Source organism: Eufriesea mexicana, unplaced genomic scaffold (assembly GCF_001483705.2).
Source record: "Eufriesea mexicana isolate 0111107269 unplaced genomic scaffold, ASM148370v2 scaffold3255, whole genome shotgun sequence".
In the NCBI taxonomy this organism is placed as follows: Eukaryota; Metazoa; Arthropoda; class Insecta; order Hymenoptera; family Apidae; genus Eufriesea; species Eufriesea mexicana.
The window spans coordinates 374,971-390,674 of record NW_016911299.1 but is presented as its reverse complement, the minus strand read 5'-3'; the positions used below and the strand labels follow the sequence as shown (position 1 = coordinate 390,674).

The window sequence follows — 15,704 nt, the reverse complement described above, 5'->3', positions numbered from 1 at the left end:
ATTTTGTAATTTCCCCTTCCCTGGTACATAACGTGATCCGAACTTCCAATTACTACTCGTTTTTCAATAGAATACTTTATATTTTTATATATATATATACATTTATAACATAAATATATAATAAAATAAATAAATGAAAAAATACATTTTCTTCAAATTTTCAGTATTTAAACGGTAAACTAAAAGTGCGTGATTGATGCTTCCCCTGCCACATTTTTTAATAGTCACCTTCACCTTTGACCATACATGTATTAGGTACAAAATCGGTTGTTTAAAATTTTTGTTTAGTTACCTTGAAAGTCACCGGTATCGGCGACAATTGTTGTGATTTCCTTTAACTGCGTCAATGAGTTCGTCATCTTGGCTTTCTTCGATTGAGACTCACTCATTCTTACCAATACTTTTATATACCGACTGGAGATCGAAGTTTTTGCTTACACTGGAATGATGAGTCCACGATACTGCACACGATTGCCAACTTGTATGGAACTACTACTTAATTTTTTCCGACATTACTTATATTACGTAATTTATATATCGACCTTTTCTAAAACTGAAGTCGATATTATTTAAATATTTTAATTATTTTAAATATTGTATTCTTTCGTAATTTTAATTATATGATAATATTTATGCAAATATATAAATATCTAGCGATAAGCTTTTATATTTGCGTATTGGAATACTTGAAATTTTTGATTGTTAAATGTAATATTATTATACAGGATATGTATACAAGAATATGTATGTAAAATTCCTCTTCAACTATTATTAAATCTCATTACAAAATTGTTTGTATAAATCATGTCATACATTTTTAATAACAAATAATTATATTTCAATAACTTACACAAACGTTATAAAATTCATTTATTAAAACTTAAGTATAATGTAAATTATGAATTAAACTTTAATACATATGTATACTTATTTCTATAATTAAAAATTGTAACATTGTATAAAAATAAATTAAATGAAATTTTGTCTTTCTTTAAATGTACTTTAACTGTCTATATATAATCCTTTGTGAATCTCAATATTTAGGATATATTTCAGATATATTTTACATATCAATGTGTGTAATCTGCTAATTTGATATAAAAATGTGCTCACTTAGTTTTAGTCAATTTTGACACAAAATATAATTTATTTAATTATATTCTTAATATTTCTATATAACCTATTAGTATCAGGCTATACTTCATGATTAATATTAAAAAATCAATTTAAAACTTTTGTATAAGAAATACAATAAAATATTGATAAAGTGAGTGATATAATACAAGTGCTAATATTGTAATTATATATAGTTTCAACTATATAGATCATTATTTTATATGAAAAAGACATATTAAATTATACTGAATGAATAATAAAATTGGTTAACAAAATTGATGAATTAGGCAATATTATGTTTATCTTACTAGCAAGTTTAATTTATGTTGTATTATATTGAAGTATATTATATTGAATGTTTATCAATAAATATGGATTTTGGTTCATAACTGTATAAAAAAATTGAACATATGACTAAAACTGCACCTAAAGAAAACTGTAAATTCAAATTGAAGTCAAAAAGATATATAGAAGCTACGCAAGAAATTATAATGGCCAAAGACGTAGCAAAACCTTTAAGTATATTATCTGCATATTTAACTACCATTGCAACAATAAGACCACCACCTGCTTGAAGTACTACTAAGTAACAAATGAATAAATCATAACCGAAGAAGAAACCCTGTTCCTGCAATATTTTGCCATCATTTATGAAACATGTAATTAATCCAAAAGGTAATGATAATAAACTTAATTGTACATTCCTCATCCATACTGATATATTTGAATCTTTTAATATTTTTTCAAAATATATTCCAGCAAAACCTGATAGAAAACATGCACTTAAAGCAGCTGAGAATCCAAATAAATGATTCTGTTCTATGCCAGATGGCAAAGGAATATTTGAATTTCGTGCTAATTGTACCAATACTACTCCTATAACTAATAATATCAGAGCTCCCCACTGAGTAGTTCTTAAAGATCTTCGTAATATTACTACAGCAAAAAATGCTGTTGTTAAAATTTTTAGTTGGTATGTTACCTAAGAAATAATATAAATAAAAGCATTATGAACAATATTAAGAAGTGAAAAGTACCAAAAATATAGAAAATACTGTATTTACCTGATGAGTTGCAGCATCTAAATTAGATGCTGATACATAGAGAAGGTTATTTTGTACAATATATAAAAGTGATGGCACAGATACTTTTAAAGTATCAATAGGTTGCTTTATAACTGTTAATTTTAGGGAATCAACAAATTTTGAGAAGTTTTTTTCTTCAACAAAAACTAATATTAGGCATATTAAAAGTTTAACAACTTCTGCCATAACAACAGCTAAAAGTATACTTCACTATTAGACATTAATAATTCATATGAGTGTCATGAAAATATTAAATAGATCAAAACATTTAATTTATAAAAATATAGTGTACCAGTTGATGAAAGAAACATATCTCCTGATCTTGTACGTGCATAACGCATACTAAGTCCAACAAGAGCATTTTGTAATGTAAGTGTAATTAAACTAACATACTTTAATGTTTGACCACTTCCTGCAAAATGAATTAAAAAAATAAAATATAAAATAGAAATTAGAAAATTATCATAAATTACATAAAATTATATACTTACGTTGCTTCACTATAAGACATGGTTTCATTATAGTACATGGTTTCATTATAAGATGATTTTTATAAATAATTTTTTCAATATAAAAGCCAGTGGATCATTTTACCTGAAAAATAATGTATTTTATTAATGTCACAAGCATAATGTTATGATTACTCTTGTATATTTTAAAAAGAATTATTAGAAAATTACTAAATACATATATAATGTAAATTAATTCTGTAAATGTTTAATAAATAAATTAATATGATCAAATTTATCAAATTTTATGTCTGAATTTTTAATTTATTTTTAAGTAAATACGAGTATATAAAAATTGTAATAAATACATTCATTATATGCCTCTAATTTGATCTTATTATTAATAAATTACGAAATAATATTCATTCAAAAATTTACATACATATGTGATTAATATAAATGATATATTCAGGAATAAAAATGTTTTCTCGCACATTTAAATGTTTTCAGTTTATGTCTTGCATTCTTATTTAAATAATAAATAGGAATCATTAATCAAATATCCATATAAGAAGTGTACACGTTGACATTTGTGATTTTTCACTGCCTATAGAGATTTTGAAACTAGAAATTTTTTTAATTACCGCTAATATGTTGGTAGTAATGGATTTTTTCTTTTCCATATAAACATATTTATATCGTAATAGTAATACTAATTGAATTGTATGAAATAAAAACAAAATTTTGTACTTTATTTCAATCACATTATGAAAGCTGTATAAATAATAAGTATAAATAATTATTAAATGATTTTGTGAACTGTATTATTAATCTATATCTTTTATTTTGTAACATATAGTAACAAAAAGTGTCTTAAAATTGAATGTAAGATTTTAAATTGTAATTATTTCAATTGTGTCACATTGTTTTCTCTGATTGGTATTTAATAAATAAGAAACAAAATGTCTTATATGTTATCACATCTTCATAATGGATGGCAAGTTGATCAGGCGATTTTATCGGAAGAAGATAGAGTAGTTGTAAGTTTTTGATTAAGTTGTATAAGTAATTGTCTCTTCCAATATTCCAGGTTTCTTGGACATTAATAGAATTATTTAATATTCATACTGAATATGGGATATCAAATTAGTTAAAAATAATATTTATTTAGGTTATTAGATTTGGCCATGATTGGGATCCAATGTGTATGAAAATGGATGAAGTTCTGTATAACATAGCTGAAAAAGTAAAAAATTTTGCTGTCATTTACTTAGTTGATATTACACAAGTACCTGATTTTAATAAAATGTAAGTTTTAATATAGTTAGAAGTTATTAATTATAATAGATGTTATTATATACTTTTAGCATTAAATATATTTTTCTACGTTATTTTAAATTATTACTTTATTAATAATGAAATAAATATATTATTTTATATAACTGAAAGTAAATTTTTGTAGGACATGTAGATATTATTTTTTACAGGTATGAATTATATGATCCTTGTACAGTGATGTTTTTCTTTAGAAATAAGCATATAATGATTGATTTAGGAACTGGAAATAATAATAAAATAAATTGGACATTAGAAGACAAACAGGAAATGATAGATATTATTGAAACTGTTTACAGAGGTGCTAGGAAAGGTAGAGGTTTAGTTGTTTCACCTAAAGATTATTCTACGAAATATCGTTATTGATTAATTTTATTAATAAAACTTTATATAATTTTTATATCAATATATTAGTCAATGAGAAAATATAGTGATTAAGTTTATATCAATAAATAAAAATATGTTGTGACTAAAAATAAATATAAAGTGATATAAGTATTATTGTATGTACTCATGTTCTGAACATAGTAGTCATATTTTTTACTTTATATTTGGATGTAAATGTATAGTTTTGTATAACATAATAAGTCAATAAATAACAATTTAGTAAATAAATATTTAACATGAAAATTTTTAAAGTAAGAAAATAGGCCAAAGAATTAAATTTTATTAAAAAAATGTTTATATTAGTTTTAGTTAGTTAATATTAAATTATTGAGTTTTAATACATATATTCAAATAAAATGTGGATGCACTTAAAGTTAATAATTAAAAAGATTAAACATTAATGTTAATTATTTATATTTACTATAATTATTAAATTCTATGTTTATTTGTAATATCCATATATAATTATATTTAGTTATAAAGTTACCTAATTATAAATTTACATCACAATATTCTCATTACTTTTTATATTCTGGACATTTTGATCTATTATAAAAGTACATTCATATAGAGTCCATAGAAATAAAGAAAAATTAAGTTTTTGTTTTGTAACAAAATTAAACAAAGTTCAATTCAGATATTATAAATAAAACATAAATACTACTATATTATAAATGTATGAAAAAAATTTTAAATATATAATACATAAACGTGTATAGAGAGTTTCAAAAGTGGGATAATAAGAAAACTATATTGTAATTAAAATATTTGTAATTATGGTATATCTTATGTTTATTATATTAATTAATATCTGTATTCTGTAGCACAAAATATATATTTCTATTATTGATTGTAAATATAACACATAATATTATATATAATAAAAAATAAATGTTTCAAAGATCTATATTTGAAGTTGGTACTATTTTTATTCTCTTTGAAGTATTTTCATACATTGGATCCATAGGTGGTGGTTTATCTGAAGATAAGAAAATTTTTCATTTTTGGATTGAGAAATAATATTAAATAAATTTATTAAATGTAACAAACTTACAGCTTTTTAAGCAATAGGGATTTTTTAATACCTGTTTTATACAATTGTATATATAAGCATATTGACTCTGAAAGAACAATGAAAGCTAAAATTTGTTATAGGAGTATTTCGTTCATGTCAATGCTAATATAGGATATCCTGAATTTTCTTACTTCTTTTTGTACCATATTTATTCTATGATGTCGTAATCTATACACTGTTCCAAATACATCTAATTTTCTATTATCACGAAGATGTTGTAAAATTATATCTATTGCTATTAAAGTGCCAGTTCTACCAATTCCTGCACTGTAAAAATATAAGTAGCAAAATTAATAATAGCAATAATATAAAAATAATCAAATTTATATATGTAATACCTGCAATGTATTATAATATATCCTTTATTGGCAGTAGCATTACGACGTACAATTTGACAAAAGTGAATCATTGGATCAAAATCTTCTGGAACATCATGATCTGGCCATTCTTTAAAATGTAAATGTATTATATTTCTTTTATTGCTTTCCTATAATTATTTTTTATAATTAGAAAAATTAAAATTTTAAATACTAATTATATTATATGTTGACAAATTGTTACATTTTATTATTTAATTTTTGTGAATCTTATACCTTTTGTAATATTAATGTTCTTTGTGTGTAAGACCTAAAGTCTAATTCACTTATACATTTTATAGTCATATTTTCATATTTAAAAGTTTCTCTAATTGTTGGAAAATACTGATGACATTTCTCCTATAAAATAATATTTTTAATATTCATATGTCAAACAAAATTTTTAGGAATCTATTTAGTGCAAGAATCATACTTTGCCTTTTTCAACTAACTCAGTCAACATAACTATTAAATTGATATTATATTGTTCTATCATTCTCCAAAAATCAAATGTAGTTTCTTCTTTTGGACCTTGACAAGCTATGTATTCATCTTCACCACTGTAGCCCTAAATATAATACATATTTAATTAATTCAATTTTAGAGTAATTAAATAATTATATTTTTACTTACTTTAATAAAAGAGGCATTGATATAGTCAGTATTAGGATCATTATCAATTACTTCCAGTTTAACTCTTGAGAAATCATCTGAAAATTTATTGTAATGAAATCTATTGAATATGGTTGATATATTATGTTGTTTGAATTTAATCTTTACATGGTAAAATGTCAGAATATCTGTTTTTCTTCTTATTAGCTTGTAAGCAAGCAGTATTGGTTGGCATTTGTAAATCAACACTGAGCGTTTGAAGTAGCTGAAATTCATTACTTAATTTTCCAGGATTATCAATGAGTTGTTGACAATGTGCTATAAATTTCTTTTTTGAGAAAGATGCAGGGACTGGTGAGCCAGACATGTCAGAATGTAGAAATCGTCGTAATATTCTAAAAAAAAATACATTATTATTAAATTATTAAATTACAGAATCTTTTTTATAAGAATGTATAGTTTATTATAACATTAAAAAATTTTAACATTTAATATAGTTATTTTATTTGGTAAAAAAATATAAAAAGGCACTATAAATATTAATACTTATTTAGGTTGTTTACAAATATGAAACTATAATATAAATATTTTTAATAGACTATGAAAAAAATTGAGATAATGATCTATATTTCAGAGCCATAAGGTCATTTTAATGTTGTATTATTAATAAAAAATTAATACAATGTAAATACTCTAATTTTATTACACATATTATATATACTTATGCAATTTTTAAATAATTATTATACAAGTAATGAATAATTTATAAATTATTAAATATATAGTATGTATTTTAACATTTGTAATAGACACCTGCATTCATTAATTTCCTTGTTGCTAATTATAATATTCCTTTGACTTAGAAGAAAATATTAACTATTTCTCATAATTATATATTTACTTTCACAAATTTTAATAATAAATAATTTAAGAAGTATAACATGTAATCCATATAATTCTAACAAATTAATATGAGTATTATTTCTAGAATTTTTTAATGTCAAATATACTCTATATCTTTTCATAACTTCAAATATTTGGAAATAAAAAAAAATAAGTTTTACTTACACGTAAAGCGAACATTTGCGAATTAACAACATCATTGTTGTTAAAATTCCCATAAATAAAATACCAAAAACAACGCCACTAGCAAGTGCGATGTTTATTTCAGAATCTAATGTAATTTAAAATATTTAATTAGAATGATAAAATTTTATACATGACTTTTATAGTAACAAAAACTAAATAATTATTACAAAAAGTGTTTGTTAAAAGCGAGAGGAAAAGATAAAAGAAGTTGATAAATACTTACTAGTTTTTATTAGGAATGCTGTAGAATCGGAATATCCACCACGTGTAAATGCCCGCATTCTAACGTGATACCATGTATTTGGTTTAAGAGGTCCATTACAATAAATTCTTTTATTAGTATTAGATGAAATTTCTTTACAATTTGTGTCTTCACCAAGTGTATATTTTACAGCTTTGACATCACCATAATCAGCAACATAATTAGCTATAAAAAATATATATAATATATTTTTCAATACTTTTAATTAAATTTAGGTATATATTTTTAAAATATATCACCTACGATAAGGATCCCACCATAGTCTAGTTGCTTGATAAGGTATTATAAAATCTTGTACCATAGCTTCTTCCCAGGAAGATATGTTTGGCCATGTATGATTCATTATATCAAATCTGATACTTGATGGTATATTATATTCGGTTCTTGATACTATAATAGAATAATAAACAATATCACCATTTACATTAGGAAATAAAGGAAGTAAAAGCGTAGCTGATGTAGTAGATCTTCGTGCATTAGCTGGATCTATAGTTATAAATTTTATATAATCTTTGTCAGGTTGAAACGGAACTGAAATATAAATCATAAACATTAATAAAATTTTAAACAAATTTTAGAGATAAGAATTATTAGCTTATATTATTTAAAATTAAATACATACTACCAGCAGGATATAAAACATGTTGACATGCTGGTATTCCAAATTCATCAACTCCCTGAACTTTTGCTGACACTTTAAAGGTATAATTATATTCTGCTTTCAATTCTTTTAAATTTATTGACACTATATTATTTCTAATAACATTATCTGAAATATACTTTTTAATCGTAAAAGCATGTGGAGAATAATTAGTTCTAGTTCCATTTACTAACACATTAAAATATTCTAATATTCCATTTAAAGAGCATGGAATACCCCATGTTAAGATAGTATCCAGAATATTTGTATTATTTTTATTATTTGCGATTAAATACGAAAAATTGGATACTATTCCTGGAACTAACAAATAATAACTATAATAATATAATGGACTTTAATATTATTAAACTTACAAAAATTTGTAGCTTCATGTAATGTGAAATTACCTCCAACTGGAGTTTGAAATATTAAATCATTGCTATAATTTCCCCAACCTGCAGTAGTTCTTGCTTTAATTTTTGCTTTATAATTTGTATATGCTTTTGCTTCTAAATATTCAAAAGTAAATGTAGATCCATTTATACATTTAATGGTTTTTAAAGCTATTTGTTTACACCAATCAGGTACAGGAAAACATATTTCACCTTCAAATACAATTTTAAATTCATGTACATTTCCAGCTAGATACATTGGTAATTCCCATACAAATATAAATTGGGAATATGTTATGTTTATAACACTGAATGGAGGTGCAGATGGTACTAAAACATTAAATACTACCATTAATATTACTAATAACTTTTATTGCATTTTTTTACCTTAAATAGTGATTAATAACTACAATGTTAAGTAAATTTACTTTTATATATACATTTATGTAACAATTTTTATACATTTGTCTTTACTTACTATCTTCCAATGTTGTTACACTTATTAAATTACTTAATTCACTATTCCCTGCTTCATTAACAACATATGCCCAACAGATATATGTAGTAAATGGACTGATATTTTTAATCACTGAATTTATAATAAGATATTCATCTTGTATACGTGAATCAATTACTACTTCAGCTTTTCCATTTTTAATTTCATAACCATGTCCACTAGTTGCAGTGGAATTGCATATAGCTTTTAAGGATTTTAAAATACAGTTATTGTTACCTTTTTCAATTTTCCATGAAAGCATTATATCATTTATAGTAACAATTGGTTCTTTAGTATTTAATATTGGTGGTCTTGATACTAAAAAAGTTAAATTTTTATTCAGTTTTAAACACAGTTTTTGTATAGTTATATAATATTTATAGCTAATTGTTTACCAGTTGGTGCTGTTCTTGTTTCCATTGTGACCATTTCTCCATCATTATTATCTTCATCCACTGCATTAATATAAACAAAATATGGAGTGCATGCATTCAAATCATTTATTGTTACATTTGTTCCAGTTATTTCTTTTGTCGTGGATTGTGGATCAATTGTAATACGATAAAACTTAATACACCTTGCACCAACTTCTGGAGGTTGCCAATGAATGAATAAAGAAAATGCACTGGCTTCTACAGTTGGATATAGAGGTTTACTAGATTCTTACAAAAGTAATAATTATAACTTAAAGTTATTATTAATAAAAAATTAAATATTGAAATTTATATAATTAGTAAATAACATACTTGGTGAATTTGTTTTCAATGTTATATTGAAACCATTAGATTGTATTAAATATGAAGCCACTTTAATTATAAAAAAATATTTCTCACATGGTTCCAAATCTTTTGAAACATATTCTTCATGTGTAACTCTTACATTATTACAAGTATCTTTGAAACATTGTGTAATTAAATAATTAGTTATACACGTGGAATAATTTTCTGGTGGTTTCCAATTTAATGTAATTGTATTAATAGTAGTATGAGCGACTAATTCTCGAATATCTTTAATTTCGGTAACTAAAAGGAATAAAATAACATAACAGGTATGACATTATAAGATAGAGACATTAAATTTTATAAAAATAATTGTCTGTTTATTATTATATACATACTATTATAAATTGTCGTTCCTATTACAGAAACTCCATCTGATTCGAACTCATTGTCAATAATCTTTACGATAAATTTATATTCTTTGCATGGATCTAGACCAGTGACATTATATTGTGTGTCGTTTTGTATGGTTATATTCTTTGGAGAACATTGTTGCTCTAAACAAATATCGATTGTATATATAAATAGTACACTTGTTGCATTTTCACAAGGAGGTTGCCAAGAAAGAAATATCCACTCAGTACCGGCCAACTCAACTGTTAAATTTCGTACATTTCTTCGATCTATAGATACATTAAAAATAAATTGAACAAGGAATCATTAATATATATTGATTTTTATGTAAAGGATTATACCTATCTCGTAACACGTTAATGAATCATTTTTCAATAAAATTTGGTTAGTCAATTCGTCAGATGTATTAAAAATGTGTTCGAATTTTTGAACGATATCGTTAATGGTTGTATCAAGAATCAATATGTTAGTATTGTTGCTTTTCAGGTAATCATCCAACAGGAGCTGATTTTGATTATATTCTATCATTTCATTTCTAAATTCATCGATCTTCCTAAATGATTTCAGAAACGAATTGTTTATTTTCGAAGATACTGCATATTTAGCATAATCATACGCTAAAATTTCATTTGAAGTGTTCATAATTTCATTTCGTTCAGTATTGATTAAATTATTTTCTCCAAATACATAGATAGTATGTAGCGCGTAAATCAATATTTTCATTTGTTTTTTTTCTATCATATTTCTAAGAATACTGTAAATTGAAACAAAATTTCATTTAAAAATATTTTTAAAATCGCCAAAATTAAAAATAACAGTTTAATGATTCTTATCTTAATTAACTGCACTAAGTAAGATGTTAAATTTTTATAATAATTACATTATATATTTATATATCGTATAGCAAACACTACTCGAAATGATGTACGATATAAATAAAATTTTTGAATAAATTATTACACGTGACAAATAAAGAATAGATGATATTGTTATTTTTTTGTTTGATAAACTTGAAATATTTAACAACTTAAATTACAAATGAAAAATATTGAAGATAAATTTCATTAATCTTTAAATAAACGATTCTACCTTTCGTTTAAATTCATAATATTGAAAAATAAAAAATTTGACTAATCAATTTAATTCTGCATAATTGATTTAGTTTTGATCGTTCATTTTATCAATTGTCGATATATTTAGAGATTATTTTAATTTTCTGTTAATATGAATTTTTTGTACATATTCTCATATTTATCGAATCATTTAATACTTAAAATATTTTGACTAAGTGAAACATTAATCTTGTATATTTATAAAAACGAAATATTGTTTACTTAGCTTTATACTCTAAAAGTAGATATTTTGTCATATTAAAAATTTAACAATCAAAATATGATTATAAATTAAAAATATTTAACATCATATTTTAAAACATGTAATACAAATTTACTTTTATTACGCCATTCTTTCCATACTTTGGGACATTGTAAAAATGTGAAGTATTAATAATAAAATAGTATATAGTAGGCATTTTTTTCTATATAAAATAGAATTTCGTAATGTTAATTGATATATTATTGTCAATCATATTTTCTCCAATAATATAATTCTTTATATTACCTAATCTCACTAAGAGAGAATTCTTCGTTCACTGATACATCACAAATAAATATATCTTTTATTACGAACTGATACTTCTTTCGCGCATAAAATTACTTTCTTCTATCAATTTAATTGAAAAAATATTAATTTATTCACAATTTAAATTCTTTTATGTTGTCAATAAAGTTCTCAGAAAAATAAGCACTTGAATCTATAAACTGTATTAACAAAGGTACGAGGAACTATTTTGAAAACGTGATACGTTGGTCATTTTGTCAATAATCATTATGACCACTTACCAACAGCTTTTCATTTATCCCCCCTAATCATTGATATCGTTGATAAGAATTCCAAATTCATTTTAAACTCTTAAAAGTGTACTCTGCACTACTTTATTAATCAAACACTAAGATAATACTTATCTCAATTTTTTCGAAATAAAAAATTTGGTTTATTTAATATATAATTTTTTATAAAATTCATATCTTGAAACTTTTATATAAATTATGGTGGCCATAAAAATTTATGAAATTCAAACGAACTTTTAGTAGAATACATCAAATTTATAATTATAATTGTAATCACGGGCATAACTAATATGTTTACACAGAGAATCTCTTATAATTGAACTATTGATAATGATGGATAATCACAGGCACAGTAATGGTAACCAAAACGAGATATACAATCGTAACTAACTGTTAATTATAAACGCATTAACATAAATAATACAAAATTTATAATTTATAGTTATGTAAAATTTAAGGTATATTTATATGCCGATATACACAATTATTAACTATATATATTAAATATTTAAGCATTAAATTAAAAGTAAAAAGGACGTATGTAAAAGACTAATTTCCCTCCCAATTTGAATCTTTCAATGTTACTCTTTAAATAATAGTATTTTATTAATATAAGTAAATAATTGATTAAAGTCTTTAATTTTCTTCATAAATTGAACGTTACGTACTATAATCGTATTTTAACGCAGTTTATTTCACGGTATCAAAATTATATTCAATCGTAGAGTAGTCTCTTCAGGTTTATGACCGGGTTAACACCGGTTCAACTTATGAAGCGAAATAGGAGAGTATATATGCTTTTTTAGTAAATGTATTATATTTTATATTTAGTAATAAATAGTATATTTTAGTAAATATAAAATTTGTATGATATTCAATGAATTAATTAAGTTTGAGGTATGTTTATATTATTACATATAATTATTAATTTGTCATTCATTAAAAAAATTAAGTAGGAAGTTTTGCATAATAAATTATGTTATATATTTTTGTTTTTGCTTTATTCTTTTATTATATATCGAAAGTATCGATATTAATTAAATTAGTACAGTCTTTGAGGAGGTCCCATAGAAGATTTTATGTGAAGAGAACGCACATTTTGCCAGTGTTTTTTCAATAATGAAACCAAAAAATTAATCGAAAGATGTACATTTTGTACCAGTTCATCTGGTGTCATCTCTACATGCCCTACAGCCACTGATAAACATAATACCTAAAACAATGTTTTCTAATTACATTTAAACATTTCAAATTACAAACGCTTCTTATTTTATTTTAATAAGATTTGGTAATATACTTTTTTAAGTAACATGATATATATATATATATAAATAACAAAGATTTACCTTTTTCATTTGGAATTTAATTGTTGCTTTCACTTCATCAATTTTCCCTACCATTGATTCTTGATGTGAAAGAAGACCAGGAAATTTACCAGCCTTGTTTAATCCAGGACCAAGAATTCGTGGAATTTGTTTAATTAAAGATTCACTAGCCAAAAAGGCATCATATTTTTTAGCTGTAAAAATGAAATTTTAATTGTGAAAGAGTCAAAATTAACTTTTAAACTGAATTATAATAGTATTAATTTGAAAAATGTCTCAACGCGGATTGAGGTACAAGGTTATAAAATGCAATGTCCTCACCTAGCGAAGTATTTAATTTTCTTCCATTTGACAACCATTGTTATAAATTAAAATTAACAATGGTGCTTTTTGGAAGATAAAGAAAAAGAATATTAAAGTAATAAAATATCAACTTTCAAATTACCTAATTTTTTTACTAGCTTTTTGTTTTTATTTAATTTCTTCAATGCTTCTGCATCCATATATGGAATATTATTAGCTTTAGCTTCATCACAATGTTGTTGATCTCCCAAAACACAAACTTGCATCTTTGGCCTTGGAATATTCTTTAATCTTTAATAAATATAAATTATATGAACAATTGAAATTAACATTTCCCAAAATATTATATTTGCCAATTAATATAAAATATAAAAATATTACAATTACACAAAAATGAAAATGCAGTTATTAAAGTCAATGTTCTCAGTAACGTATTAAATAATCACAGAAATTATTCAGATAATACATGCAATATAGTTTATCATCATTGAACATTGGTTTCAATAACTGAATTAATTAAATAGTTGCCACAGTCACATATTAACTTACCTGCAGGATCATTAGCTATGATCCTGTAATAAAAATAATGGTATGAAACCTCCCCAATTTATTTAAGACCCTGGGTGAAGGTCCGCTAGGTAAAACCCAGCTTCCTGATTATGCAAGAGGCAACCTTTTCGGATGTTAAATTTATTAAAAAAAAAAAAAAAAGAAAAGGAAATAAAAAAAGTAGACTTTATGGTAATCATTAAAAACCGAAAAGAATCCTCAATGTCAGGTAAAAACATACTTGACGGTGCCTGAGAAACGTTTGTCCTTTTGTGGATCATAATTCTTCAAACCAATTTGGAGTTCCACTGTTTCTAAGAATTTCCTTTTTTTGTCCTGTGAGTGTTGGATAACAGCATTCACACATTCATAGAGAGTATCACGTGATACTTTGGACCTATTGGTTATTACAATCACAATTTGATCTATTACAATCTACATTAAATGAGTAAGTTTAACTCTAGTTAATAATTCAGTACTTAAAATTCATTTATAAAAGACTTTAAAAATATACGTTTGAAAAATTACAACATAGAGACATTTTAAAGTACAAACAATAATACAATATAATGGTTCAAAGAAAATTTATTTAAAAAAAAATACTAATAATTATATTTAAAAAATACGTAAAATAATTGTTATTTACATTTATTTATAAAAAACTTTAAAAACATATGTTTGAAAAATTACAACGTGGAGATGCATTTTAAAGTATAAACATTAATACAATGTATTGGTTCAAAAGTATTTATTTAAAGAAAATACTACTAATTAAATTAAGAAAATATATAAAATAATTGTTATTTGCACTTATTTGTAAAAAACTTTAACAACATATGTTTGAAAAATTACAACGTAGAGACACGTTTTAAAGTATAGACATTAAACAATGTAATGCTTCAGAGTATTTATTTAAAGAAAATATTACTAATTATATTAAGAAGATATGTTAAAATATTTATTATTTAAAATATTAAAGAAATAAAACGTCAGATTTTCAAGATTTAAAAAGATAGAAGAAGTACTTACGTCATTATAGTTCTTTACACAATACGAGTACTCAAATGAAAAGAACCAACCTACAGACGAAGTAAAACCGGAAAGGAATATAACAAGCAGGACCTACACTAATATACATTTGCTAGATGGGAATACGCCAAGTTGTACTAAATCAATTTGTAATTCTTGAA

At 23.6% G+C, this 15,704-nt stretch overlaps 4 protein-coding genes across 4 annotated transcripts; 1 reads left to right on the top strand and 3 right to left on the bottom strand.

The window, feature by feature from the left end:
* Window positions 1–1,462: 1,462 nt before the first annotated feature.
* On the bottom strand, window positions 1,463–2,720 carry LOC108550853 (UDP-galactose translocator). Its single transcript, XM_017904748.1, has 4 exons — window positions 2,693–2,720; window positions 2,494–2,613; window positions 2,181–2,395; window positions 1,463–2,098 (listed from the first exon to the last, which is right to left on the bottom strand). The coding sequence occupies exons 1-4, from the start codon at window positions 2,718–2,720 to the stop codon at window positions 1,463–1,465; spliced, it is 999 nt and encodes a 332-aa protein (XP_017760237.1).
* Window positions 2,721–3,578: 858 nt separating this feature from the next.
* Dim1 (thioredoxin-like protein Dim1) lies at window positions 3,579–4,351 on the top strand. Its single transcript, XM_017904760.1, has 3 exons — window positions 3,579–3,690; window positions 3,822–3,958; window positions 4,138–4,351. Exons 1-3 carry the CDS (start codon window positions 3,613–3,615, stop codon window positions 4,349–4,351), a joined length of 429 nt encoding a protein of 142 aa, XP_017760249.1. The 5' UTR covers window positions 3,579–3,612.
* Window positions 4,352–5,268: 917 nt separating this feature from the next.
* On the bottom strand, window positions 5,269–11,171 carry LOC108550859 (Protein tyrosine phosphatase 52F). Its single transcript, XM_017904754.1, has 18 exons — window positions 10,769–11,171; window positions 10,412–10,696; window positions 10,041–10,316; window positions 9,690–9,956; window positions 9,277–9,612; window positions 8,814–9,128; window positions 8,389–8,727; window positions 8,010–8,297; window positions 7,728–7,931; window positions 7,484–7,589; window positions 6,584–6,810; window positions 6,437–6,513; window positions 6,237–6,371; window positions 6,041–6,163; window positions 5,786–5,934; window positions 5,579–5,714; window positions 5,427–5,493; window positions 5,269–5,351 (listed from the first exon to the last, which is right to left on the bottom strand). The coding sequence occupies exons 1-18, from the start codon at window positions 11,166–11,168 to the stop codon at window positions 5,269–5,271; spliced, it is 3,813 nt and encodes a 1,270-aa protein (XP_017760243.1). The 5' UTR covers window positions 11,169–11,171.
* A 2,208-nt stretch (window positions 11,172–13,379) lies between these two features.
* On the bottom strand, window positions 13,380–15,618 carry RpL10Ab (ribosomal protein L10Ab). Its single transcript, XM_017904752.1, has 5 exons — window positions 15,544–15,618; window positions 14,756–14,911; window positions 14,108–14,256; window positions 13,684–13,856; window positions 13,380–13,550 (listed from the first exon to the last, which is right to left on the bottom strand). Exons 1-5 carry the CDS (start codon window positions 15,546–15,548, stop codon window positions 13,380–13,382), a joined length of 654 nt encoding a protein of 217 aa, XP_017760241.1. The 5' UTR covers window positions 15,549–15,618.
* Window positions 15,619–15,704: the final 86 nt, after the last annotated feature.